This window comes from Rhea americana, unplaced genomic scaffold, assembly GCF_003343005.1.
Source record: "Rhea americana isolate MKP2758 unplaced genomic scaffold, rheAme1 scaffold_57, whole genome shotgun sequence".
Taxonomy (NCBI): domain Eukaryota; kingdom Metazoa; phylum Chordata; class Aves; order Rheiformes; family Rheidae; genus Rhea; species Rhea americana.
In genome coordinates, this window is record NW_028186723.1 from 1,201,756 (window position 1) to 1,228,348 (window position 26,593).

General features: G+C 36.8%; 1 protein-coding gene across 6 annotated transcripts in view; it reads left to right on the plus strand.

The window, feature by feature from the left end:
- Window positions 1-26,593, plus strand: part of VTI1A (vesicle transport through interaction with t-SNAREs 1A) — a 275,374-nt gene that overhangs the window by 139,786 nt on the left and 108,995 nt on the right. For all 6 annotated transcript variants that reach the window (XM_085319139.1, XM_085319142.1, XM_085319140.1 and 3 more), the window contains exon 6: window positions 24,005-24,075. In XM_085319139.1, coding sequence (XP_085175265.1) covers window positions 24,005-24,075 — 71 coding nt within the window. The remainder of the gene's footprint in view (window positions 1-24,004; window positions 24,076-26,593) is intronic.

The following is a 26,593-nucleotide window of genomic DNA, read 5'->3' on the forward strand; positions in this document are numbered from 1 at the left end:
TTAATTAAATAGAATGAATTTATATTTCAGAGGGTTAATTATCTCAGCTTTTTTGATAATTTAATTATGTCCAAATAGTGTCGATACATTGGTTTTCATAGTTGGCCACTTCACTTAATCTTTGAGTCAATCGTATTCAGTGTTAGTAAGAGAATAGTGTCTCTTATTCGCAGCTCTGAATCTCTCTACTGAATCTGTCTTCCATCTAGACTGGACAAGTTTTGAACTAAAATACAAAAATAAATAAATAAATAAATAATCACACTTCTATTCTAGTTAGGGGAGTAAGGCCAGCATGTAATGAAGAAGCAACTTTATTTTGCTTAAAGGTTTTTTTTGAAAATTCCCACTTAGCTCCCTATTGATCAAAGGATAGTGGTTTAGTCAGTCTGATGGCTTAGAGGGATAAGATCTGTAAGAGAAAATCCTGCCTCTGACTTTATTGTGTAGGCAGTAGGAGACTCCTTCTAGWGATTTAAAATATATATATTTATAAATTTGTCTTTTGGAGAAGTGATAGTGAGAAACAGATTTTAGGACAGAATGAGTAGAGATGGGGATTGTAAAAACATTCTCAGAACATATTTCTTTAAAAATATCTGCCAACATACCTTTGTAACAGCAACCTGATATTCCCMAAAGCCTAGCAGTTGAGGCCACCTCCACTCATTAGTGATGTGAACAGAGGCCACCATTAATCAGAGTGAAGTCAGGATGGAACCTGTTGCTACAACTATATTAGGATGTGGGGTGGATTCATGTAAAAGCTCTGGTCCTTGAGGAAAACTTGTAGCCTGTAGCTGTTGGTCTTTGTAATATAGGAGGATGGAGGGAAACTGCATCTCCAGGGTTGCAGATGTTTTGCATCACTCCATTGATGTCTTACCGGAGCCCAGGGTAGTATGTGCAGTGAATTGGCAGGATGCTCTGTGTCCATTTTGAATGTGGCAAGTGGATGGAGGGGGTGAGGTATTGAGAAAAAGTTGAGATCTGACCAGCAGAAGTTGGGGAACATGAGAGAAATGGGTAGACCAGAAAAGGAAGGAGCCGTGAAAAGTTCTTCCAGTCACCTTTATGACCTAGAGTATATTAACAATTAAGAAACAAGGCAAGGAAAAATTACAGATGCTGTTTTTTAACACAGGTGCCTCTACACCCACTGAATTTACTTTTAAGTTGATGTAGTTTAATTCAGGAATTTGAGTCCATTTCCCCACTGTTAAGTACTGCACTGAGCCACAGCTCAGTGATTTGCTCTTGGTCTACAGTAAATGCAGTCTAAAATTTGTTGGTTTAATTAATTAAATTTAACAAGAGTCAGAGAGATTGCRCATTTCTCACTTCAAATTTTGCACCAATTGAATTTGAAATTAATTTTCTGTAACTAAGGAAAGCATCTTGGTTTTCAGAAAGTTCTTTGGTGAAGGATTTTAAAACTCCTTCTGGTCTTAAAGCTCTCTCCAGCTGCACAGAAGTCTAGTAAACATCTTGCTAGTGTGTGAGGTTTCATTCCTTTCTGAAACTTCTTTTCTCTTTCACTCTATTTTGAGATGGGCTATAGAATAAACTGAAGTCTTGATATACAGTACTCAGAACACGTAAAAGGTCTTGGATCATGTAAAGTGCTGAATCAGACCCTCTAACTCTTCCTCCAAGACTTAATTTTCTACACGTATGTCTAAATATCTGAATTTTTAAAGGTGATGTGCAAGTGCTTTCAGACAGTATGTGTGCCCTGATTAYGGGAGAGTTTGAGAAGAAGGGTGAATTCAAGTAGAGCACAGAAAGGCAAGGAAATAGACAGTTTAAGCAGGCTCAGAAGAGCGTCTGGTTGCCATCTTCCAAGTGACTGTGCTAAGRTTATTCTGAAGTGTAAAATTACCGTTGAACTTGCTTTATAATAGCCACATCCTGAAATAATTTGAACAGACCCAGTTTTAAAGTGTTGAGCTGTATAGTTTTTATTTACCATGGAAGTTTTTCCCCTTTTGTAGATAATTTTAAATGTTTCCCAAGTTGCAGGCCATACTGATGATGACTTTTTTTCTTGTTTTGTTTTGCTTGCTATCTCAAAGCATAGAACATACCTATTACCCTGARTAGTTCAAGATCTATCCTAAGCAGGTCTTTAGTTAAATTTCCATCTTTGGTTGATTGGTGTTTTTTGTTTAGTTCTGTTTTTAAGGAAAAGGAAATCAATACCATATGTGGGTATTATAATCACAGTGTATTTGTCCTTTCTGTCTGCCATCTCCCTTCAACACTTTGAATATTTTTAATCTAYCTTATGAAACATCCTAGCAGTCTACTTGCCCTTGAGCATGCAGCATATGTTCACAGGAAAGACTTCTGAATGACCATGTGGAGATCCTCTCTATGACTCATCTCTTTTGCAACCATTCTGCAATCACACAAAATACAATCAGGAAGAAAATACTGCAGCAATGTGCTGGTGGCCTGCATCGTCTGTATGCTACGGAGCTGACTGCAGTAAGCTATAAAATATGATCCTTGTGCTTCAGATGATCCTTCCTTCTTCCTGTTTTTTCAGTTTACTTGAAAATATGGATTTATGTGCATCAGATTGATCCTTTCTTTGCTAAAGGGTGATCTCTGAAACCAGAAACAGAATAGCCATACCAGCTGTGCTAATGCATCCAAATGAATCTGTTTGTGCATGCTGAGCTGATCTGTCTCATTCAGAGCTGGTCCCATGTCTCCCTGTTACATGGCATGGACACACTTGATATGTTTGTTTCCTCATGGCTCTTACGTCCTAACCTCATTCTTGCTATTCTGTAGAATTCTGTCTTTTCACGGGCACAAGCCATACTAGATGCATCAGTACCAGAATTTTAGATTTTTATTCCTCTAGTCATGTAGCTCACCATGCAGCTTGATTTTCCCGTTGCAGTTATCCATTAGCTTAAGACTTTCATGACCCAGGAGGATACTTAAATCTCTTTTCAATCATTATGCCTCTGAACGTGTCCCATAATGTCTTGGCTTTCTTTTGCAATCTTTTCTCTTACATTTTTTATCCTGCATTTACCTGCATTGAATTACATTTGCTGTCGTACAAGAATTTTTCTGAATTACTCTTACTCTGTTTATTCTTCATGGTTAAGATGTTGCCATGTGGGGAGATGGCAAGGTGTGTGCTGTACTCCTCAACCATCTGTCAGATGCAGAGGATGCTGACCTTGTTGCATCCTGGCTTTCTGACCATCCCTGTGTGCATCTCAAGCCAAAGCATGTAGCGATTCCCCAGTGCTTTGGTATCTAAATGCTGCCGAGTCACTCGTCTTCCTCTGTACTTCCTGCCACTCTTCAGAGCAATATAGACTGGCAAAATACTACTGCACATGCAATATTGCTCACTTTTTGCTGAGAGGAGAGAATTACCATAGCAGGAACCTTACTGAAGAAAGAAAGAGAACAAGAAAGCAAAATAGTGAGAGTACGGCCAGCAGTGCTTTGCTGAGACTCTCTAGCATAGATAGTGACCTGAAAATATTTTCAGAAATTGTCATTAAAGTCACATGGATTTGCTTATGCATAATCTTTTTTTAAAACAACAAAACAGTTTGTGCTGTTTCCAGGATTTGTAGGAGCCATCTATTCCAGAGTGTTATTTACTTTTATGATGTTTATCTTTCGCCCACTGATGGGTGTGAACATCACTGGTTTTACAGTGTGCAAAGCAGCTACCGAAAACTATTTTTACATTGAACTGTTTTTTGCCATTTTAGTTTACACAAACTAAATCCTTTTAAGGATCCCTCAGAGCTATAAAAACAATATAGCACAATTTGATGTTTCACAGTTAAGAAGAAATTAAAATACTCCTTTTTTTTCATTTTAGAATTAAGTAATAGGTGAAGTAACCAGTAATTTATTTAAAACGTAAAGGATGAATGTTTTCGAGTATTTCATTCCAGTCACTTTTCTCTCCCATTTTTGATTAATGAGACAATGTAAAAACAGAATAAAACTGACATTTTAAATCAGGGATGAATTAAATGAAGGCCTGAGAATTTAGTGCAGCTTACCATCTTTCTGCAGATGTGGATATTACTTGGCCTATAGCATACATATAATTTCCCTATAATGTATTTTTAATTATTTAATATRAAATTATTTTTCTATTCACCACAAGTTACTGATAAAGGTGTTTTATACAGTTAATGCTTGAAATCCTTGTACAGCCATAACTTTATTGTCTTAGAACATTAGAATTTTTTATGAATATTTTTAAAATAAAAAATAGAACCTAAATCCTGTGCATTAAAGTAAAAGTGTCATTAGCTGATGTGGGTTTGCATCTGACCTGCGCAGTTTAAAGTCAGAATTAAGTTCTTTGTTTGGTGGAGCATTAGCAGCCATTCTTGAGATTGCAAAGATGTGCTTGCTGAGGGAGAGTTCCTTGTGTATTATGCTGTTTACCTAAGGGTTATATTCAAGACACTCTCTGAACAACTAGGCTGATTATTGAAAAATGCCTTATAGTAACTTCCAGCCTAAGTTGATCGATATTAGTGCACAGTCTTACATGGGAGGGAGGGAGCTATTTAAACATTGAGAGCCTCCGGGATAACAGTGAATCAAAAAATAATGCAGAACAAATATGTTGAAGGGTTCAGGAGAGAAGACTATCTTGTCTCTGTGCACAAAGGAAAAAAAAAGGTTGTTAAATTGCAGCAGAAAGTCCATTTGAATTTACTATTAATAAAGTGAAGGTGGATTTTTTCCCTAGGCAAAAAGAAAAGGAAAAAAAAAAAAAAAAAGCAAACCCCACCAATGGTAGTGCTCTTTAATGTAGAGAGAAGCTATGAGTTACTTACCTGCGTTCTCCCATAGAAAGTGTACCTTCACTGTGATTCTGAGAGCTTCTCGGGGTATGGCTCTGTACAAGCTCTTATCTCAGTCTGGGCCCTGAGCTCTGACTCGTTCCTATTCCCCAGTGCAGGGAGACTTCAGGTACTGATTCCTACACCAGTAACACCAGAAAAGGAAAACCTCACATCTTTCAGCATCTTGGAGGAACATGTAACAATGTGGTGTGGAAGGATCCTATCCTGAAAATTATGACTTTTTATTTTCTCTTGAACATATAATAGTTAAAAAGCTGCTGGACAGCATAGGCGTTGTCCTGATTTGCTGGTGGGAATGTGAGAGGAGAGGGAAGCAGTGAAGCTGCCAACCAGTCCTCTTTCTCTGTACTTCACAGAAACTGAAAGTTAAAAAGTCACAGAAAGCTTGCAGCAAATGCTACCTTAAGAACCTGGGAGTTTCTTAAGTATAGTAGAGTAGGAGAACTACCTGTGTCACTGATTTCTTGTGATTTTGGAGAAAAGCATGATCTTCTTGTGGCACCATTCCCTTTCTGTAAACTACCAGTCTTTCTTTGATTTTGTCTAAATCTTCTATAAGAAGATTCTAATTCTTCTATAAGAAGAATGCTTTGGAATGAAACTGTCAGGCTAAAGTGCCATATTCACATTATGATTGACAAGATAGAAGAGGATACAGGAGGAACCGGTGGAAGCAGTTTGACAAGAGGACAATRGGGAGGTGAAATGGTAGATGATGGRTGGGATTGCATCATGRAAAATGGGAGTTTGGTTGATTTCCTTGGCAGACCAAAATGGAGAATGAAAACCTAATTTCTAATGATGAAACATGGGAATCTTTGGACACTTGGATTGGAAAGTGTGTTGTGTCTGTAGCACATAGTGGCAATTTTTTTTTCCAGTATGAGTGCTTAAACAACATAGGAAGAGGAGGCCTGAACCACAGAATCAGGCAGAATGGAAACAAGAACGATTCCAAGGTCAGTTGGTGTTAACTCTAAAAATTRAAAGAAATCTGGGGTACTGATATGACTCTGCTTACCATGCAGCACAAAAACTCAGTTGTTTTGTAGGAATAGTGAAGCTCTAAGATCAGTCATGGAAATATGTTTCACTGTAGAATTTTTTCCTTTTATGACAAGTTAACAACATATCTGATGGTTGTACCAAGATGGAAAAGGCATTCTGCTGGGCTCCAGAGAGAGTGCTTCCAGTTCTCCACTCTGCTAACCAACCCCACCAGCTCCTGCCCCTGACATCGGAAACCTATTTTTAGGAAGTCTCACTACTGCAGCACAGGGCTGTAATTTTGCTTTGTGACTCACGCTGAGATACAGGTCCAGCATGTCTTTTTGTCTGGGCACCTAATAAAGCTCAGGCCATACCCGTTTGTGGACACAGCAAAGTGGCAGGGAGCTTATTTTTATAGCATTGATTCTGATGCATGCCACTTATAATCAGCACTTCCATGAGTGACTGACTTGTGTGCAGAAATGCTCTTTAATTGAAGGGTGCACCTCAGCAACAGAATATGGTCCCAGTGTGTTTATCTGATGAAAGCCAGAACCATTGCAACTATAAAATATCAAATGTTTTGAATGGATCATATTTATTTCATGATTTTAAAGATTTTTRTGGTCATACATGTATTTTTAGTGATTTTCAGGTCATTCTGGCTTCTAAAAATTGGAACAACTTTAGAATGAGATAATTAATTCCGTGAAGGGGCCAGATGACAATTTCAGAAAGCATTTCTTTCCTATGGAAGATACAGGTCACCATGATTTTCTGATGAGACAGAAAAATGACTTGCAAGAAGCTGTTAGGTTAATTACTCTTCAAAAAAGAGGGTTAAATTCTGAGAAGTGTGCAGCAATCTGTTGATAGAATAATGGCTGCTGGCAGATTAAAACAACAAAAATATTTTGGAAATGACCATCCATTTTTTTAAACTCCACAGCAAATGGAACATGTCAGTTTTGACCATGACTTTTGAGCCAACTATATTCAAATGTATATTAAATGAAGCTTCATTTTAACACATTGTTTTGAATTAAAAATGAAAGAATAATTTTAAAAATCAATGAAAGACATACATGGGATGGTCACTTTTTCACAGACTGACATGGAACTTATATGAGGTTTGCGGGCTGTTTTGCTCTGAGCATCATTTTAAAAACTGAACTATATTCAATGGAATCAGAAGTGTTGCCTGTTTTTACTGCTCAGTTCTAACAAATTAGTCTTCAGAGCTTTATTTACTCAATTGTTGCCTGAATGTTTTGTTTCRGTTTTAGTGGAGCAAAAATTTTCCCCTACCCACCTCTCTCCATAATGTAAGCAGCATGGTGGTTCTTTCAGAACATGCTATGCGTGCGCATTGCACATCATGGCCAGCGTAGAGCTTATGGTCATCAATCATTTGATTGTTCTTTAAACACTGTTTTAACAGGCATTCGTTGTATAAATGGATCAGGTTATTGACCTTTGCCAGCAATTGCTTGCTACATGTCATCATGGCTTAATGACATTATCAAGGAACATATTCGGTATTGTAGATGCTTTAAAGGGTACATGCGTTGTTTCTCACTAGGAGACTTGGATGGCTAAAGGATCTTGAATTAGCAAGTTATCTGATGTCATTATTAAAATATGCAGTGCGTTTCCAGCAGTGCATTTACAGAATAGGAGAATGAAATACTTCTTATTTCTACAAAAGCAAAGCCCAGGAAGAAGATATTTGTCATATTGGAATACTTGGTTTGAAATCATGCCTCTTTTCTCCTTTACGATTTAATTGGCTACTTAGAAATAGAGTGGTGTAGTCTTCTGAATATCCTGTGAAAATTGTTTGACTGGTCTACAGAGCTCCAGCTGCAACTCCTCCATTTCTAGGAATAGTATAGCTCTAATTGGCACTATTAAATCATTACAGCACATAATAGATAGAACTGACTAAGTTTTTAATGAAGAGAAGAGTTTTTAAATGAGAATGGATACAGCATTCTTTATGTGTTTATATGGGATGGGAAGATTGTTGACTGTAATGGCTGATTCAATTTAAATGAGAGAAAATAGACACTATTCTATAAATTTTGTTTTCTGACTAAAAATTAAAGCGCTACTGACTTTTTAAATCCCAAATTATGAAATTGAACAAATCAACTTTTTTAGGTCTGTTCAGTATATGGACCAACTTTGGTTTCTGTGGCTTCTCTTGTCACAATCTTTAAGWTAAAACTGATTTTCTGTTTTCAGAAAGACATGCGTATCACACAAAGTATACAGTCTGAGAATCCTACATTTTTCTGTTTGTCGCGTTGAAATTAGGACTTTACGTAAATTGGAGAGAGAGTTTTTAAAAGCTTTGAAAGTCTATGTAGGTGTTAGTAAATAGAGTTTCATGCCATTGCTGGGAAATAAGTAAGTAGTATTACTTCCATTTTATAGTGGAGAGAGGCTCCTAGAAGAGTTGGTAGCATATGGAATGAATATGGCCAAAATACAAATGTTTACCTGTTGTTCTATAGTCAATGCTCTTTTAATCCATACGGACTTTTTTGTACAATGTAAAGATCTTTCTGTGGTAATAATTACTCCTTTACATATTAGTGTTAGTCTTTACCTTTCTCCTATTGGTTGTTCAAGATCCTGTTCTTCAATATCTGTGATTTCTTTCTCTACATTTCTTTCTCTACATTGTCAAGTCAATGTGGAGGTATAGTCAAGTCAGTTCTTTAACTTTTATCTATTGCCACAGCAAAATAACTTCTCATGTAATTTTAATTTTAATTTTAATGGGACATATTGTCAGGTTTTGCAGGTGCTTAATTAATACTTGAAAAGACCTTTGCACTGAAAAGGTGGAATATAAAACACAAGGTATGGTCTTGAGGAATTGAAGTAGAATTAGGGTCAGGACGTAGTGAATTACAGCACTTAGTTCTGACCCTGTATGGATTTAAGTTAGTTACGTTCTTCTTTTGTCAACTCCTGAGCTGAAAAAATGTTAATAAGACCGTTTGCTCCTGAGAAYGTTGTGAAGTTATTTTTATTAAAGCTATATCATATTGTCATAGATCATAAGATTTGTGAGGAAAATAATAATTATTTGTCCAGACCTTCTGCACTGAGGCTCTAGAAATTTAAGAGATAATTCTGGAAAAGAAAAATATTTTCCCACTCCACAAAGATAAACCAATTGTAAGTTCAAGGAAGGAGGGACAACAAGCAGATATAAAAGTGGTGCAGGGAAGGAGAACCAGGACATAAAAGCATTATTTGAGAGTTTCTTCTAAGCAAATCTCCTCACAGCAGTCTCCATTCTTTTTGTCAGAGTTACATTTGATTGCTGACTTTGACAGTTCACTATTGGCAATAGCCTTCATAAATGTCTAATCCAACTGGATTGTTCTGTCTTCACATTTGCTTCCTACATCAATACTGAATATTATTGCAAGACAGAGGGAGAGAGAAAGGAAGAGAGAAATCTGGTAATTTCCATTACAGGATTTGAGAAAAAATAGATATCATTTAAAATAGATAAAGCAGATAAAATAGATAATCTCAATAGCTAAAACCATAAATAAGRCTGTGGTGGTCTTCTGTTTTGTTGTTGGAAAAAAAGAAAAAGCTCACAACACATCTTTAACATCTTCAAGATAGATTCAGAACTGTGATTTCAGCACCACGACCCAACAAACATCGCATACAGAGTGCAGTAAATGCAGTATTCATAAATGTATATGCTCTTTGTGACTTCRTGTCAGCAGGGTTCTGTAGACCCTCATTTGTATCAAATAAACTTCAAATGGTAAGAATACGTGCCAGCCAGGGACAAGTATCACTTTGAATTGTTCCTTGTGTGTTGTAGCTGAAACGGGCAACATGGCTGGCTTCCTGTTTGTCGAGAGTGAAAAACTGATGTGCTTTCTGTAATTTTCAGGAATAACATCAATTTAATAAATTATTGACTCACGGCAACAGGGTTTACATTCTATTTAGTGATAGCATCTGAGGGATAGTGTTTGTTTTAAGAAGGTAAAATCTGACAGTAATACAGTGTACACTGTAAATCTCTATACCACACCTGCACTATAATAATAAAGGCAAGTGCTGATAGCTTCTTTTTACAGTACCTTCTGCTACTTCCAGTACCTTCCTCCTCTATCATGAAGGATATCCACACCTGCTTACTGGATTCTGTGCTATTACGTATCCATTCTCAGGCAGGCCATTTGGAAATTCGTATAACCTGAAGGTTCATGGTTATGACTGACATTTCCACTGACTTCAGAGGAAATTATGATTGTATAGTATATTGATGGACAAGAAAAGCCAGATGAGAGATTTTGGAAGTATTATGAAATGATGACTTGTTTRTGCTCAGCTCCTCTTAATCATGAGTGACCACACAAGAGAAAGTGCAGAGGTACTTGAGTAAAAATTTAACCAGTAAATGATACCTGAGTTGCAAAAGGAATTAATATGCTGATAGCAAATGGGAGATGGCAGCCCATGAAGGAGCTGGCTATGGAAGCGATGTAACTATTGTTTAATGTGGTGAGTGGGAGAGGCAATGGGACAACCAGAAAGAAAAAGACCAGTATTATGCTAAAAAAGAAATGTCAGTAGCAGTGGACTACTACAGGTGGTATTATTGATTTTTGTCAAGCCTGGAGAAAGGATGTAATTAGRTGAGGAAGATTGAGAGTCTAGAAGAGAGTTTTTGAATGGTGAATGAATGGGACCAATCTGTTTCTTAAAGATGTTATGGAGAAAGAATTAGATAGCTCGCCCTGCAAGGAGATCAAAAAATGAGATCTGCATTAAAAAAAAATACTGAGCCTGGCTGAAAAAGATGATCATCATGTTGCATGCAATAATAGATGGAGTGGAGCCWTGTTGGGGGGACGAGGAACTGCTGAGATGTGTTGAATTAAAGTTGAAGGCTAAGCCGTGCAATAGATGGGGGAAGTGATGACTACACAGTGGAGAGGGAAATCTGTCACTCATTAAGTGGTAGCTGAGTTTGTGTTAGTACATGAGATTGATTGGCCAGGAGTAAATCAACTACAGATCTGTGGGAACGGAGGGAACCAAAACCAGAGTCTTAAAGAGCCCCCTCAGAAAACTGGAGAGGGACAAGGAGAATCATCAAAACAACTGTTGGAGGTATAACTGGAGAAATAGGAGAATAGGGAGGGTAGGATCCTAGATGCCAAAGGAGGAAAAGATTTCAAGAGGGAAAGCGTAACCAGTTGTGTCAAAGGCACATGTGARCTCTCATTACCCACCAGCTCTCCCTATCCTTTCCCTTTTCTCTCCCCATCCTTCTCTTTTTCTTCACTTACACATTAAAACAGCAGTGACAGAAGAAACAGTCATCTTTATTACACATTCACGAGTGACCTGAGAAGCTCTGCTGTCCATCCGTCTGTCCTTGTGTGAAGCAGAGGAGTTGGCTGTCACTATGTCAATAGAAGTAAGGCAGCACTCTGGTTTGGGATCAACTTGTTTTCAAGAACTCTACTTAATTCCTGTGTTGTCTCTTGGTTTGGGATAGTGCATTTTTAAAGAGAATCGCCACATGTGCCCGCGGCTGAAGTCATAGTTTGAAGCTGAAGGGCAGGCACCTGCAAATTGTGACATGTTTTGCTGCAAGATGCTTGTATGACAGCGTTCAAGTAGTATGTGGGCACTTGCTTGCTTCAGTGGAGTTCTAGTAGAAATGTTATTTACACCCGTTTTACAGATAGAATAAATAGGATAAAAGAAGCAGTTACTTGCCAAAAAATCAAACAAGAAAACTGTGGCCAGCTCTCAGTCCATACTTTCATGTACTCTGTTTTATTTCTTTGTAATTCAGAAATAAAAACAAAAACAAAAACCATCAGCAATTTCTTTACTAAAACTTATAGGAGAAGCTGAGGCTTTTCTTCTTCATATTACATTAAAAGTGATCAAACTTTTATTTTTTCTTCACTGGGAAAAATATTTAATTGTCATTTAAACTTGTTCTTCGACATCCCATAGTTTTACCTACAGTAATCCAGTAACATTTAATAAGTCTTAAAATATTCATAATACGTAGTGATCATTACTCTTGAGACTTTTGTATGGAGCAGTAAAGTATGTTAGACATATGTCAGAAACCTCTTTATTTCTCTTTTTTTGCTATGATTATATGAAAAAAAGAAAATTACTCCTGTTCTTTTCTCCATTTCAACCTGCCATTGTTGTATCTGTTGTGAGCCAAAGCCATCTCATAGACATGGTCATTCAGGATCATGGAGTTAATCAGGCTTGAATTAGCTCAATATATCTAAGTACAACATTGGTAAATTGCTGTTTTGTACTTCAGAATGGTACAGTAATTACAATTTATTACTTCAGATAACAAAAAGAGGAAAGAATTTATTTGTATATCCCAGATGACATTACARTTCAAACTGTATTGCAGGACAGATGCTAGTATCAGTTTTTTTTATTGTCGGTAATTGTCAAAAATTGTTAACTGCTGTGGCACTGAGTATCTTTTTAAAAAAGCAATTGCTATGTCCTACGTTTGGAAATATATCGTAAATATGTGAAGTCCTTGTCACGGCACTGACTGTATGTAGTAGGATGAAAAATCTTGTTTTAATTATATTTCAGTGTGATTGTCTAAAGTCAAGTGTAACCTCAACGGATTATATCTTAAATTGTGGTTACAGTATAGGGCCATAATCCCCAGATCTGCTGTGTCGAAATGACAGTATAATGAGTAGAAGTTAAAATGTCCTCTGCTTTCAAGTCATCATGGTTGTCATTTGATTAAATAACAGTGCATTCTGTTTGATGTCTTGGCTTTATTATTCAGAAGCACTTCTGTATGTGTGTCCTACCTTTGTATTATGTGCTTCTGGCAACCAGGTATTCATATAGGTTCTTGTTTACACACCTGCAACAGATACACTGCACATTCAGCTTGCATGTGTGCTGCTTGAATATGGGATTTTAATTATTCCTTCTAATTATGGTGCATTCACCAAAAAGAGGGAAATCATTGGCCAGGTACAAAAATAAACTGCTTAGTATTTGAAGGAATTTGATAATTTTGTTGTAGTTCGTAGCTTGGCAGGTGGTAATAATGCTATGCCAGCACTGTCAAAATATGAAAATTAAAGTGACGATGGGTTTTAATGAAATCCATTTGACAAATATAATTAAGGTGTTTTAATATGAAGCCCTGTAATAAAGACTACCGGTGGACTCCCTGAGGTCCTGACTAATTGTGTAGATTGCTTTTAAGCTTTGAATAGTTTTATTGGATAATGAACTGTTAAGAAGTGTTAGATCTTTCTTAAGCAGAATTTGGTTTGAAAAAGAAGAGGAGAGACAGGCCTGAGGTGTGGCATTTTAAACATAATTAGAAGAGAGATTTAAGTTAACATCTTTGATCTTGCTGTCAGTTTTTGATTAGAGCTGTAAATGCTTTAATCAAGTGCAGTGTAGTCATTACATTTCTAACTGTTTTTAAACTGCGAAATTACTGAGACACTGACATCAGTTTAACACTTCTTGAGAATTTCCAGCAAAGTTATGTTTGTAAACTGAGTGTTTGCATTAAAATATCATACTGCAGTAATTTACCAATTTAATAGCTCATGACATAATTTTATTTTGGTGTTCAAATAATTTGGAAATTCTTTATAAGATTAAGCGTAATGTCCTTTAGTTGAGGAGAGTGTGCCACTTTAGTTTTCATTTAAAAAATAATTTCTAATACTATTTTTTTCAATTAAAATGATATACAAACTTGTGCTTATATTGGAAGTGAATATATAGCAAACTAAATGCAATATCTGAATTACTTCTATGGGAATATAATCTTTTTAATAGTAGAAATGGTGTTCTGCCAGTGTGGATTCCTTCACAGCCATTTTAAAAATGGGGAAACGGAGGCACAAATATGCAATGCAAATGACAGAGCTCATAATAAAACTGTGATCTCTCGATTCCCCCATCTCGCAGCACTGAAGACTGCTTAAATTTTTTTTCAGAAAGATAAATGTTTGCTGGAGTTCTAAACAGCCTAGATGGCAATAAAATGTGAGACCGGTTCTGTGCACAGGTGTGTGGAATCACCGAGGATGGTCAGCTGGATTGCACTTCCCCCAGGTGGTACGGCATTCGTCTTCAGTACAGAAGCCAGCGGCCCGAGGTCCGTTCCCAGAGCAGACCTTGCCCTCGTTAGGATCCTAATCTTTGATCATTACAGAGAATCCAGATACTTGTCACTTTGCTGCGTGAGGTTAGTGGCTGTGGTAGCACTGTTTTGCTGYTCTTTGCTATTGTGTTTGCTACTGCTGGTCTTCTAGGTAGAAAGAAATATGTGCTTAACTTCCAGAAGAAATATCCTCAATTGACAAGTATAAGGGAAGAGATTTTTGCTTCTTATGTACGGTCCTGCCAACTCAGCCTGGCTTTTAAAATCAATCTGGATGTTTTTCCTTCTTGCGTCCCTCCTAATCGCAGCAGTTTGTGATGCCATCAAATATTTTCCGTTGTCCCCTCTGTTCCYGTGCTGTGGGTTTACTGAGAGAGCAGTTTTTGCAGCATTTCCGAGTGAGTAATATAAGATAACATTGCAGATGGAACTAACTAACACTTAGCCGATGTGTGTGAAAAAGGAACAGAATCCATAGCTGTGTTGTTCTGCAGGGGAAAATAAGAATATAAACACAGGAAAAACTGCTTGAGAGCATGTCGAAGTGCAGGAGAGCAAGAAGAGACCAGTCCATGAGCAGTGTGCTGTGCAAGCAGCACAAAGAAGGCTATGTTGATGCTTTGTCCTTTAGGTGCAGGTTTTTAAATTGTGTATTTCAAATGAAGGCAGATTCTAAGCAGTGGTTTTAAATATCATTATGTATAAAAACATGAGTACAGACTCTAAATTTAATAAAATACACAAACTACTACACTTCAGTCACCAAACAAAAATACAGATAACTGTGAAATGACAAATGTTTTTCCGTAAAGAGGTGTTACTTTTTCTGCACTCACTGGTAAAGCTTACTTATTTAGACTGTATTTACTTTATTTAGTTATTGTAACCGCCAGTATTATAGTATTGCTTTAATTGTACATTTCTTTCTGGTTCAGGTACTTTCATTACCTGTATTTTCTCAAATATCTTACCATGTCTTTCCTCATAACAGCCCTGTGTGTAGAGCGATGTTAATTTTCTGCATTTTAGATATACAGCATTAAGACTAAATAGGTGTTTAACTTAACTGTAGGCCTCTAACTCAAGGGCTCAGCACTATACACTGGATGTGCCTCCCTGCGTTCACACAGAGCAACACTAGACCCCTATAGTAAGCATCTCAGTAAGGAGTGTGAAGTTAGGCACTGTGACCCTCTCCTAAAAGGTCCCTCCAAAAGCCAGACCAAAAGACTAAGGAGAGCTGGAGCTGGAACCAGTCTAATAAACTAAGGTTGGTCCTGTCCCTCTGCCCCTCAGCGCTCCATGTACAAGTAGATGCTTCAGATCTCCAGAGCTCTGATGGAAGAAACATCCTTCTCTGTGAGCAAAACCGCTATCAAGACAAAAGTGGTRTACACTGGACATCACAAGGTTGTGCGTTATCTGGGAAATAATCTGACATTGTTTTAAAGGGGCTTTTTCCTCTCCAAACTGCCATCTTTTTAGGGGAATATTACGTTTTCAAGGGAAACTGAAGCTTCATGAATAATTTTGAATTTATTTTGCCTCCTTTTATGGGTCAACTTTTAAAAGATTTTTTKGGGGGGAGTAGAAACCTTGAACAATAACTTTACTTAGCAATCTCTTTATTATTTTTTTAAAACCTTGGGACTTTTAGCCTCGAACTTTGCAATATAATTCTTTTATAAGGTGTTCAGATTTTGAGAAAGTATTTAGTTGGTGGGGAAATGAGAAATACATTGAAAGGATGAGCTAATTAATGTTTCTTCAGCCTATATAAAATATGCTGTTGTGTTAGAGTTTTGTTGCATTTGTAATTTATACCTGTTAAAYGTTTGTTTTATCATCTATTACTGACTTCTAGGCTTCTGTTTACACTTACCGTCTATAACAAGCATTTCATTTATAAAACAAAAAAATGGTTTCAGTTACTTCTACTGTACCCRGAAAGGAGAATGGGATTTGCAAATGATAAATGGGGAAGTTGACTAGCTAACTAATAAAGATTTGTCTTAATCAAGTATGATTTGTCAGAACAGGAGCGCACTAGGGTCAGGGCACACGCGATGAATAATACAGCATTCACTGGAGAGAAGGACCAGGCAAAAGGCCTCATAAATATGCTGTGATTACCCATTGCTAATTCGTATTCAAAGAATGAGTTGCACTGAAGCCAGCTTCGAGGTTGCTGAGCTGTTCACCTGCTTTGTGGGCACCATTTAAGAAAGTTTTTTTTTTTTTTTTCATATACTGTTTTCAGCATGCATTATTTTTGCACAGATTTATTGCTTACACTTTTTGGTCAATGATTTTAAGCAATACTTGTTAATCACCCTTTAGATTTGTTTTATTTTTCTCATGTCTGGACATTTTCATTTCTATTTTTTTGTTGTTTAAATATAAGTGTGAATATTTGCAGGAGATAATTCCATTCACATATAAAATGAATTGCTGATCAGTGCAAGAAAGACTAAAAACTCCTTTACTTCCATGGAAGTATTAAAGATCAAACAAGCAAAGAATTTTTGCTCGTGGCAGCTTTTCCTGACTTTCTAATCGGTGTGCGGATGCAGGATATCCTGAATACTAGGGTCAAGATAACCTGGGATATTTGGGTATTGAGGGAAACTTGCACAGATGTAAATACCTTGGTGTTTGGCGCTGGGTTTGTTTTCATGGCCTGAGTGTTTTCATTGGTTGACATGAAAACGCCTTTTGTTTCAAGGAGCCATTTCTCATACTGAGACAACTGAAGGATATACTCTCTTCTGATGTCCAGAAACTGAGATTCATCAAAGAATCTTGTTCTTACTGTTTTAGCTACGTAAATGAGTCCCAAAGAATTGGTTAGACAAAATATTATTTCAGTGCTGACAAATATAACTAGCAGACTATGTTCCTTGTTTTAAATGTCAGATGCTGCAGCTTTGCATAGTTTTTGAAAAAAATCTCCTTCTCCACACTTCACTTTTAAAATATATTTCAAAATTTCAATATGTTTTCTTTTAGTAATATGATTAACCTATAACCTAATATGATTATGTTTTCTGTTGCTGCTGGCTAATAGTCTCTCATCTATTCTGTGTTAAACTCTGGGTCTTGATGTGCATTTATTGCATTAAGTGTAAATCAGCTACAGAGGCAGGGCCAACTTCAAGATTTCCAAGACTTCAAGCAGCTGAATGCAGGAATCTAAGTTGCCAACCCTCTGCCTACCCATATTTTAAATCTTTGAGAGGACCTGTACTGCAAAATCCAAAGTAACTGTTTACACTACTTTGAGCTTACAGAAAACTCATTAGATGATGGATCATTTCTGATTAAGTTATGACTGTGAATTCAGCCTGAGTTAGATGAGCCAAAGATCACTAGTGCATTGTCTTGTTGCTTTTTGGAATCATAGGTTTAATTAAGAGATGGTTTGTGCATCAAGTCTTAGAGGGTATGTTGCCGCAACTTGATTTAGGTGTGGTCAGGACTGCTGATACTCTCTACTTACTCTCTGTGTGCTCTCTGTAATACTCTCTAACTGCTAAATCAGTAGATTTCGCAGTTAGAAAAGTAGTTTCAGTAAAGGTCAAGGTTGGCTGTACAGTAGTGAAACAGTGTCTGTTGCCGAAGCACAGCTAAGAGTGAGCAGGGACTTCTTTCCGTCCTTCTGATTTTTCTACTTAAAGTAGTAGGAAAGACAATCCTGTGGGTTGGCTCCCAACTTCACTTTCATAAGTGACTGAAATGGTGGTAGCAGGTTGTTTACTTATCTTTAAGCACTAAGCAAAGATTTCTTTTGCCTTACAACTTTATCCAAGAAAGGGAAAGAAGAAAATTTGAAGGGAGGAATGTGGAGCGGAGGAGCATTGCAGAGCTGGTGGATGGCTGGAACAATGACTGGACTTCAATATAGACATGAGCGCTCAGCAGAATCAAAGTCTGCCACCTCCTGTGAAGGCTGCAGTGATGATGTTAGAAAGGGAGCTCAGATAGATGGGTGATGGGAAAAGACAGAAAGAATATATCAGCAAGAAATGAGTAGTTTTATATCAGCACATTGATGTTAGTTAGAATTTTAGAAAAGGAATGATACTTTAGTGAAAGAAAAGGATACTAAAGATGAAGTTACTAGGTCTGTCACACATCATCTTTCTCCCATCTTTTTTCCTATTTTCTTCTCATTTATCTGCTCCTTTTTTTTTCTTTTCTTTTTTTTTTCCCCTCTTGGGGAATGATGGAGTAAGCCTGGATCATCAGAGGTGTTGATTATAACTCCCAATTTGTTCTCAAAGGCATGTGACATCTTTCTCAAATGTTTTTTCATCTTTATTTTGACCGAACCATGAAGTCTGAGTTCTAATTCGATTTTCTGAGTGCTCTTCTTTTTGTTTCCCTAACCTCGTGATTGAAGGACCTCTTTTACTGTTGGCTAATGAAAATAATTCCATGAACATCCATTAGAGTTTATAGAAGCTTTTGTAATTTAGAAAATGTTCATATTTTAAGTCTGGTGGACATCTTGGACTGTGGAGGACTGGAGGTATTGAGGCAGGGAGAGGAGATGTTCACAGTAAGGCTAGGCAACTTCTTTCTTGTAACTGAACTTCTGAAAGCTCTGGAAGTGTTGGCTGACATCAGTACCTGCTCTTGACTGACTGTCAGGATCCTTTCTATGGTACAACAAAGAGATCTGCTGAAGAGGCCAACTAGTCCCTACAGTGTGTAGCTAATTTTTATTTTACTATTCATTAAAATGACTGCTTAACCACATCCAGACTAACTTCTCTGTTGCAGATTTTTGAGATATTTGAGTCTCATATTTCACTGTCCTGTTAATGCTCTACAAATAGTCTCTCCATAGACATGTATCCCTTATATTATCCTTCATTTATCAATATTAACCTGTACTTGTCATTTAATAACCTTAATGATCTAAATCATTAACCCCTGTATCTAATTATATTGGCTGTTCAACCTAAATATATGTCTACTGTGAACCTGCAAATTTATAGGACTTCTACCTGTATCCTTTCACTTAAGGATGTGTCATCACTTTCTTTACTAACTTACTGCTGTGGAGCATAAGCATTTCACTCAACCCCAAATTCTTCTGACTCCTACAACATTCTCCAGCCTTCTAAATATGCTTGCTGTCACCTCTGGACATCTAACATTTAACACTTTCTCGCATATTTTCCCAGAAACTCCAATTGATGATTGATCTCTCCTCTTCTCCTAAAATCTGAACTTTTAACTCATCCAAAATGAGATGGCTGTATTTTGAAAATACAGCCACCTTTTTTCAGCCTCATGTTGAATATGTTATACTGAGTTTCTGACTGTTTCAGCATAGTTCTCTTCCAGAAATCTTCCTTAAGCTTTTGCTACATCCTTTCAACACAAGATTTCTGCATACGAAAAGAATGCAAAAGTGCATTCACAAAATGGTGTTACTCGCTAAGGAAAGATGAGCATCTCAGAATGGAGATATTCTCCATTCTTATTCTGAATTTTTCTCTCACAACAAATAGTGGATTGTTGAGTTTCTTTCCTGATTCTGTACAACAGCCACATCTGGATTCTTTAATTGATCTCATTCCCCCAGTGTGCATTTGACTGTCTTCTTCCCGTCTCTTATTGCATAGCTCGGATGCATGCATTGTACATAAGACAAGATTGGGAAAATCTTACTCCCTGCTTACCCCTCCGTGATTTGTTTGTCTTTAGTACTATTTTTTGTTTTCTTTTTATCATTTCAGCGTATATATTGCCTCTTATTAAACATATATATTTTTCTATACACTTTGAGAGGAAAAGTTCTATATAGGTGGTGCYAGATTTTTTAATTTTTAATGTGGAAAAAAATGGAGACTCTCTCCTCAGAAATTATAAAATTCATGTTTATTTATTCAGAAGCCAGGAGAGCATTGTTCCTGTCTCTTGAGTAAATATATGCATCTTTCTTAAAAAAAGAAAAAAAGTATTACTAAGTGATTAGAAAAAACTGTTTCAAAATCAGTTAGCTGCTAAAGTAGATAAATACTTAAATGACCAGAAGCCAAAAATGGAGGGGAAAAAAAAAGCTGATCAAGCACAACTTATTTTGCATCCTTACTATGGGTATGTAAGTATTAGAAATCAAGCTTTGTGGAACACATGTTAAATAGAATGATGTATTTATATAAATAAATACTATACATAGCTTACTACAGGCAAATTCCAAAGTAAGGGCATATTCAAGAGCATAAAGCAACACCAGAAGTGATCATTGTCCTTTGGATATATCTCAATACAAAAGTGGAAAACTCTGTGCTAATTTTTGCATAAATGGACATGGAGGGGAGCATCTTCATTCTTCTAATTATATTTGGTGTTTTAGGATGAGAAATTTTTTATACTTCTTGCACAACAGGATCTCATAGAGCCAGAAGTCATAAAGGCAGTTGTATAGGACCTACAACACAGCATTATTGCCAAGTTTTTCAGCAGTGAAGAGGCTGATTTCCCATACCCTGTTCAAGCAGCTTTGAGGCAGAACATATCTGGGGCTATGAAGTCTGGCCTAACAATTCTCTTTAACTCTAGTGCTTGTTAATGAAGTTATTCACTTTTCGAGAATTTTCTTTCTGTTCATCACAGCACAGTTTAAAAGTATGATAAGCTGTATCTTGAATGTTCTTGCCTTGTGTCAGTACATAGATGATAGTAATAATTTAAATGCTTCTGCTTCTTAAAGTTCAGCTGTAATTTTAGAACAGAAATTTCTATGCTTCTTTTGGAATTTCTGTTAGAAAAGGTAGCACCACACAGTCATTTGTGGGACTTGAGACTGCACCGTAATAAATGTTGTCCATGCATACTCCTAAAAGGAATGGATAAACCTCAAATAATTGACATTGTTAAGATTCCATAGAAATAGCACAGTTACTGGCAACCTGCAACACCCCTCAGTTTGTGTATAGGTCTGAATTCATGCATCTACACTACAATGTATCTTAGAGACCTGACTTTTTCACGTAAGTATTGTAGTATTGATGAATGATATGCATTATAAGTAGTCTGGAAAGATCTATACAGTACTGTTGCACTAAAAGCATGAATCTATCACATAGATGAAGGTTTGAACAGGCAGGAAAACATCAGAGTTCTGGGGAACTTTGAGATGTGATAGCAAGCAGATAGCAATGATATCAAGCTTGTAATTATCTGTGTTGTGGGCTGATGCTGCTTTTTTTCCAGTCCTAGGCACCTTCAGTTTCAACCCAAGGAAAGAGGCATGTCTTAATATCATTTATATGCCTGAACATTTTCTTCATTTATTAATACTTTTATTTAGCAGTCTTGACCTTTCCACTGAAAATCGAGTTTTTACCATTATCAGTGAAATTTCCAAGGGTAGAACAAGGATGTGAAAAGGATCTGTGGATAAAGGTGTCAATTTATGTTTGCAAACTTATTGTGAGATTATGTTACCTCCGTTACGTCTCTTTGTTCAACTTATGTTGTTATTTGAGCCCCAAAAAGGCCAAAGATCGTCAAGTAAAGTGCATGTAGAGTAAAGCTACTCTTGTAAAATTGATGATCCGTCCAATTATTTATCTGTAGAGGCTTCTGGAAAGAAATGCATCTATCTCAGTTCTCAGACCCCTCTGCTAGTTTGAACTTCATGGCTGAAGGTTTAATCCCTAAGTGTCATATCAACAATTCATTCTGTGATATTCTGGCTGACACGTTCTCCTTCCTTATTTATTGATGTCTTCAGTCATCGGCAATGAGAGGAAAATACACTATTCGTCAAAGTGACGGTGTTTTACCCTCACTTACAGTTGATGCTGCTGTCACATTGATGGTTGGAAAATAAACTCAATCATTATAAAAAGCTAAGAGTGTGAACTTGCCAGTGACAGGCAGAAGATGAAAAAAAAAACTCTACTGTAACTTGTTTAAAATTGGTGTAATAAAAATAGAGCTGTTTCCTATAAAGATATTTTGAGCTTTGTTTGTGAAATACCAAGCCATTTCAGCAATTTACTTTACATTTCTTCCTTTGAAGGCAAATCAACTCCGTGTACTCCTTTATGTCTGTACACAAATATGTGCAATTTTTAGAAATAAATATTTTTCATTATTCCAGCACGTACTACTTGGTTAGTAATTTGCTGCATTTTTTCCTTCTATTTTAAGGGGTTTGGGGTTGTTTTTTTCTCCCCAAATTGCACTAAATACATATATATCTCTTCTTGTATTCCAGTATTTTAAGTGCTTTGATGAAAAATAAGCTTAGTATAGTTTCATCCAGTAAGTCCTTTGACATGCAAACATACACAAAGCTCTGTCTCGAATCACTTTTAGTCTACCATTTGTACTGCACCTTACAGATAATTTTAACTCGGTAACCACATATCTTACCACATTTCACCTTTGGGAGGCATTGTATATACAGCTAAAAGTAAAGAGCAGCAAGCCAAGAGGGACAAGATAGCATAATGAGGATGTCAATTTGTGGTCAGATATCTGAGGAAATATTTATCTTACTTGTACTGTACTTGGCAACAGATAGAGAAATATATGTGTAATGAATTTCCTTAGACCTTATCTGGCAGAATGTATACCTTCTGTTAAATGAATTTAGAAAAAAAAATTGCTTGTCTCAATTTTTAAAAGTTTGAAGTGATTCTAGTTTGGATTATATCCTAAATATGAACCACTTCTATTAAAGAAAAGACTGAAATAGTTATGTGGGATAGTAATATATTGCTAATTTTTTTACTGATTCATTTGCTTACAATTCCTTAAATAGTCACATTTCAAGATCCATCTCATTCACCAGAATGAACGCAAGGCATGATTTCTATTGTTTGTGAAAAAAATTACATTTTTTATAGTTTGCACTGTCTTTGTACATCTCTCTGGCAATCTAGCTAAGTAGCCTAACTGTGTACAGAAACGCCTGGTTGTCTCACACTTGCTGTGTATCCCGAGGCAAGCTACAGCTGCTTCAGCTGCTTGTGTCTCTTTCCCCATCTGTAAAATGGGAATGTTATAACTTATTTTTCTCCCTCAGGGAAATATAGGGAGGATTACTTAATGTTTCTATAAAGCTTTGAAGATGAAAATCTCTTCTCTGTGTTTGCTGCTATTATTTCAGTCTAAGAGGAGCATCTGACTAAAGTTATTTAAAGCTATTTGAAGAGAAAAGTTTTGGCATCTTGTGTTGTCTTTGTACTGTGTCTTGAGGCCTGGATTCCTCTCTCCACTAGAATTTTGCAACGTTTGGTTCAGCGTAAGCTCTAGAAGCAAACAGCCAGTACACAAACAAAAGGTGATGCCCATAGATGAATGTATATGTATGCTATTAAAAATGTCTGGAGATCCATTACAGTCCACCTCCAAGCTTGTCAAAAATAGGGTATGTTGGAGCAAAATAGCCTGAGATGGCTGGGTATTTGAAAACATCAATGGTTAAAGCTGAGAAGCACTGAGAAATATTTTCTTCTAATACGACTTTTCAGTATCTTTAGAAGTGTAAGTATTACTAGTGTTTTAGTGAAGGCTTCCTGACTTCTTTTCTAAGACAAGGGGCTTTTAAGTGGGCTTAAAAAATGCGTAGGAAGTATGAACACCCAGCACTTAGAGCAAATTTGGAAGACTTTTGGCCTTTGTTTCATAGACCAAAGGTTAGCATCAGTTCCCAGGGTCTAGTCAACCTCAGTGGATTGCAAGGGGACAACTTCTGGTTTGACTGTTACTTCTACAGTTTTATGCTGCTTGGCAGACTTAAATTTAGTATAATGATGTCTTCCTTCTTGCAGTTAGGAGGAGTGATTAGGCTATCATATGTATGAAATACAGTTGTTCTTTAGCTTTGTTACAATCTAACTTGGCATTTTGAGGCCTTACAGTCACAAGCTATATTTTTCATGATTTAAATTTTGTTTTTTTAATGCAGAACAGATTGGACAGGAGATGCTGGAAAACCTCAGCCATGACAGAGAGAAGATCCAGCGTGCTCGAGAAAGGGTAAGTTTGATAATAAATAAATGCTGGTCTAGGATTTTTTTTTTTTTTTTTTTTTTTTTTTTTTTTTNGCTTTGGGCAAGTTCACTCTGCATGCAAAAATTACCCAGCATATTGATTAGGTTTTTAAATAAATCAGCTGTGTTATCATGATCACCATCTGCAGTGATGTAGTTAGTGTCTCATACAAGCCCAGCCCTGCAGAGCTTCTCTCACAGGTAGTCACATTAAAGTCAACAAACCCACTGCTGGGAGCAAACTCACTGTCCCCAACATCACAGTCAAATATGCTTTCCATGCTTTAAAGAATTTTCTATAGTGTCTGTTGTAATGACTTCTTGGACTTTCCATAAAACAAAGTTCAGTGTTGTAATTTAACTTTTAATAATTGATCAACCTCAATCTTTGTAGCTGCAAAGAAAATTAACTGCTAATAATTGCCTCCTTAGGATATATGCAGTGGTTTGGTATGAGAAAAATGCAGTAAGAAAAATATAGTATCAAGTGATAGCTTCAGTCTTGCTGTTTTAAAAGGCAATGTTTAAACTCCCACTAGCTTAACGGAAGGAAATTTGGTCTGAAATTATAAAAATATGCATGTTAAATCCAATTTATAATTTGTGGCTTTAGATATGCATGGATTACCTGAGTCAGGAAAAAACAGGGGACTGTGTGTGGAAGGGTCAGATAATGGCATTCCAGAACATTGGAGGAGTGCATGTTTGGCACCATCCTTTCTAGTCAGTTCAGAAGAGCGATTCTTGTCCATAGGATGAGTGTGTAACATTAGGAAGCAGTATTAATCTTATGCATGGAAACATAGCTTTCTCTACTACTGGGCTAATAAGTTGCCACCTTTCATAAGTCTCCTCATTTCTTAAATGGGGTGGCTTTCCCTCCTCTTTGAGATCTACTTGTGAAAAATCTTTAATTTCATAAAAAATGACGAGAGATTCATTATTAGGAAAAAAAAAATATTTAACTTTCTAGCCATCATCACTGCCTTGCTTTACAGGTTGGATAACAACTTTCTCTACCAAAAGCAAGGAAGTCAAGGGCTTTTTTGAACACAGAAATGTATAAGACTGTTGGCTGTCCCATGTCCCACACTTTGAAGTGCAGGATTTCTTGCTATTATTTCCGTCTCTCCTGAAGTTTTTTTGATGACAAAGGGAAAGAAGATTAGGAAGGGAGTTGTGGCTAAATATAAGAGCAGAATCTTGAGGAAAGAAAGGAAGCTACAACATAGTGAGATTTGTTTCATAGGCAGGAGTCTTTAGCTACAGTCTTGAGAGTAAGATCTGTTTGGGGAGCCTCCTACAACTCAGTTGTCCACAACTGACCAAAGGGAAAAGAGGTTTCAAGATAGTGGCCACAAAATACATCTCTGTGCTGAAACTCTTTGGGAGTTGGAGCTTCCAAACATTTCCAGCAAACCAAGGGAGAAGTTCTTTAATCATGTTCCTTCCACTGAGAGGGAACTTTATCATGTTCCTTCTCCACATTGAGAAGGAGCGTTCCTGTTTTATGGGTAAAACCAACATTTCTTTCTGTGGAAAATAACAAGTGGTAGTCTCTTACACTGTTCTTCTGTGAATGAAAACAAGATAAAATATCTATGTAAGTTTTGGTTTATGGAGAGCTTCTTTACAGAACTTAATGAAGATGCCCGGTAGCCCATCCCATCCCATCCCAGTCATACAACCTCTGTGCACTTTGGTCTGAGAGATTTGCCTCTTCTGATTTCTGCTCACAGAATTTCAGCAAGTCTCACCAACACTGCTAACTCACCCAGAACCAGGAGTGAGTGTATCTGTGATATTTTGTCCAGGGCAGACTGAACAGATACTTTCTTTAGTGTCCAATTTTGCCAAAGCTATATCATCTTACAGGCTTATAGCTAACCACTGCCGCTTAAGAAAACTCCTGTGTCTGTCTCTGGGATTTTCTTTGTCTGGGTATCTTTGACTGGTAAAGCCTCATGTGTGAGAGTTTTAGTGAGGCATTTGCTGTCAGAAGATCTGATCTGTATCAATTTCTTCCTCACATCCTGGGCATTAGCTACTTTAAATCATTAAATATAGCTAAATCATTAAATATAGCTAAGGAATGTAAGCAAGTGTTATTCAGGCAACTTTACAGGCAACTGTCTCATTTCTCCTCCCATCATCACATCCCTAGTGTCTGCTAAGTCTGAGATGTTTTTCTGTTTCTATCTGGACAAGTAAACCCTAGGCAATGCAGGTGAATAACATGTATTGCTTTCTGCCAAAATCCTCAGGAAAGTTATAGAAAGAGGAGTATAGTTCTGATAACTCTGTCTACCTACAATTCTTAATATAACCTTTCCTTTTCTGTGCCTTCTGCCTGAACAGTCAATTTTTTGATGGCAAGACTTGTAAGCTACACGAAACAAGATTAGAATTAAGTGTATTCTAGGGAAATATATGCACTATAATTCATTGAAAAACCTCTTATCATGAATGGAAAGTCTCAAATTCCAAGTTTTTACCCTGTGCCA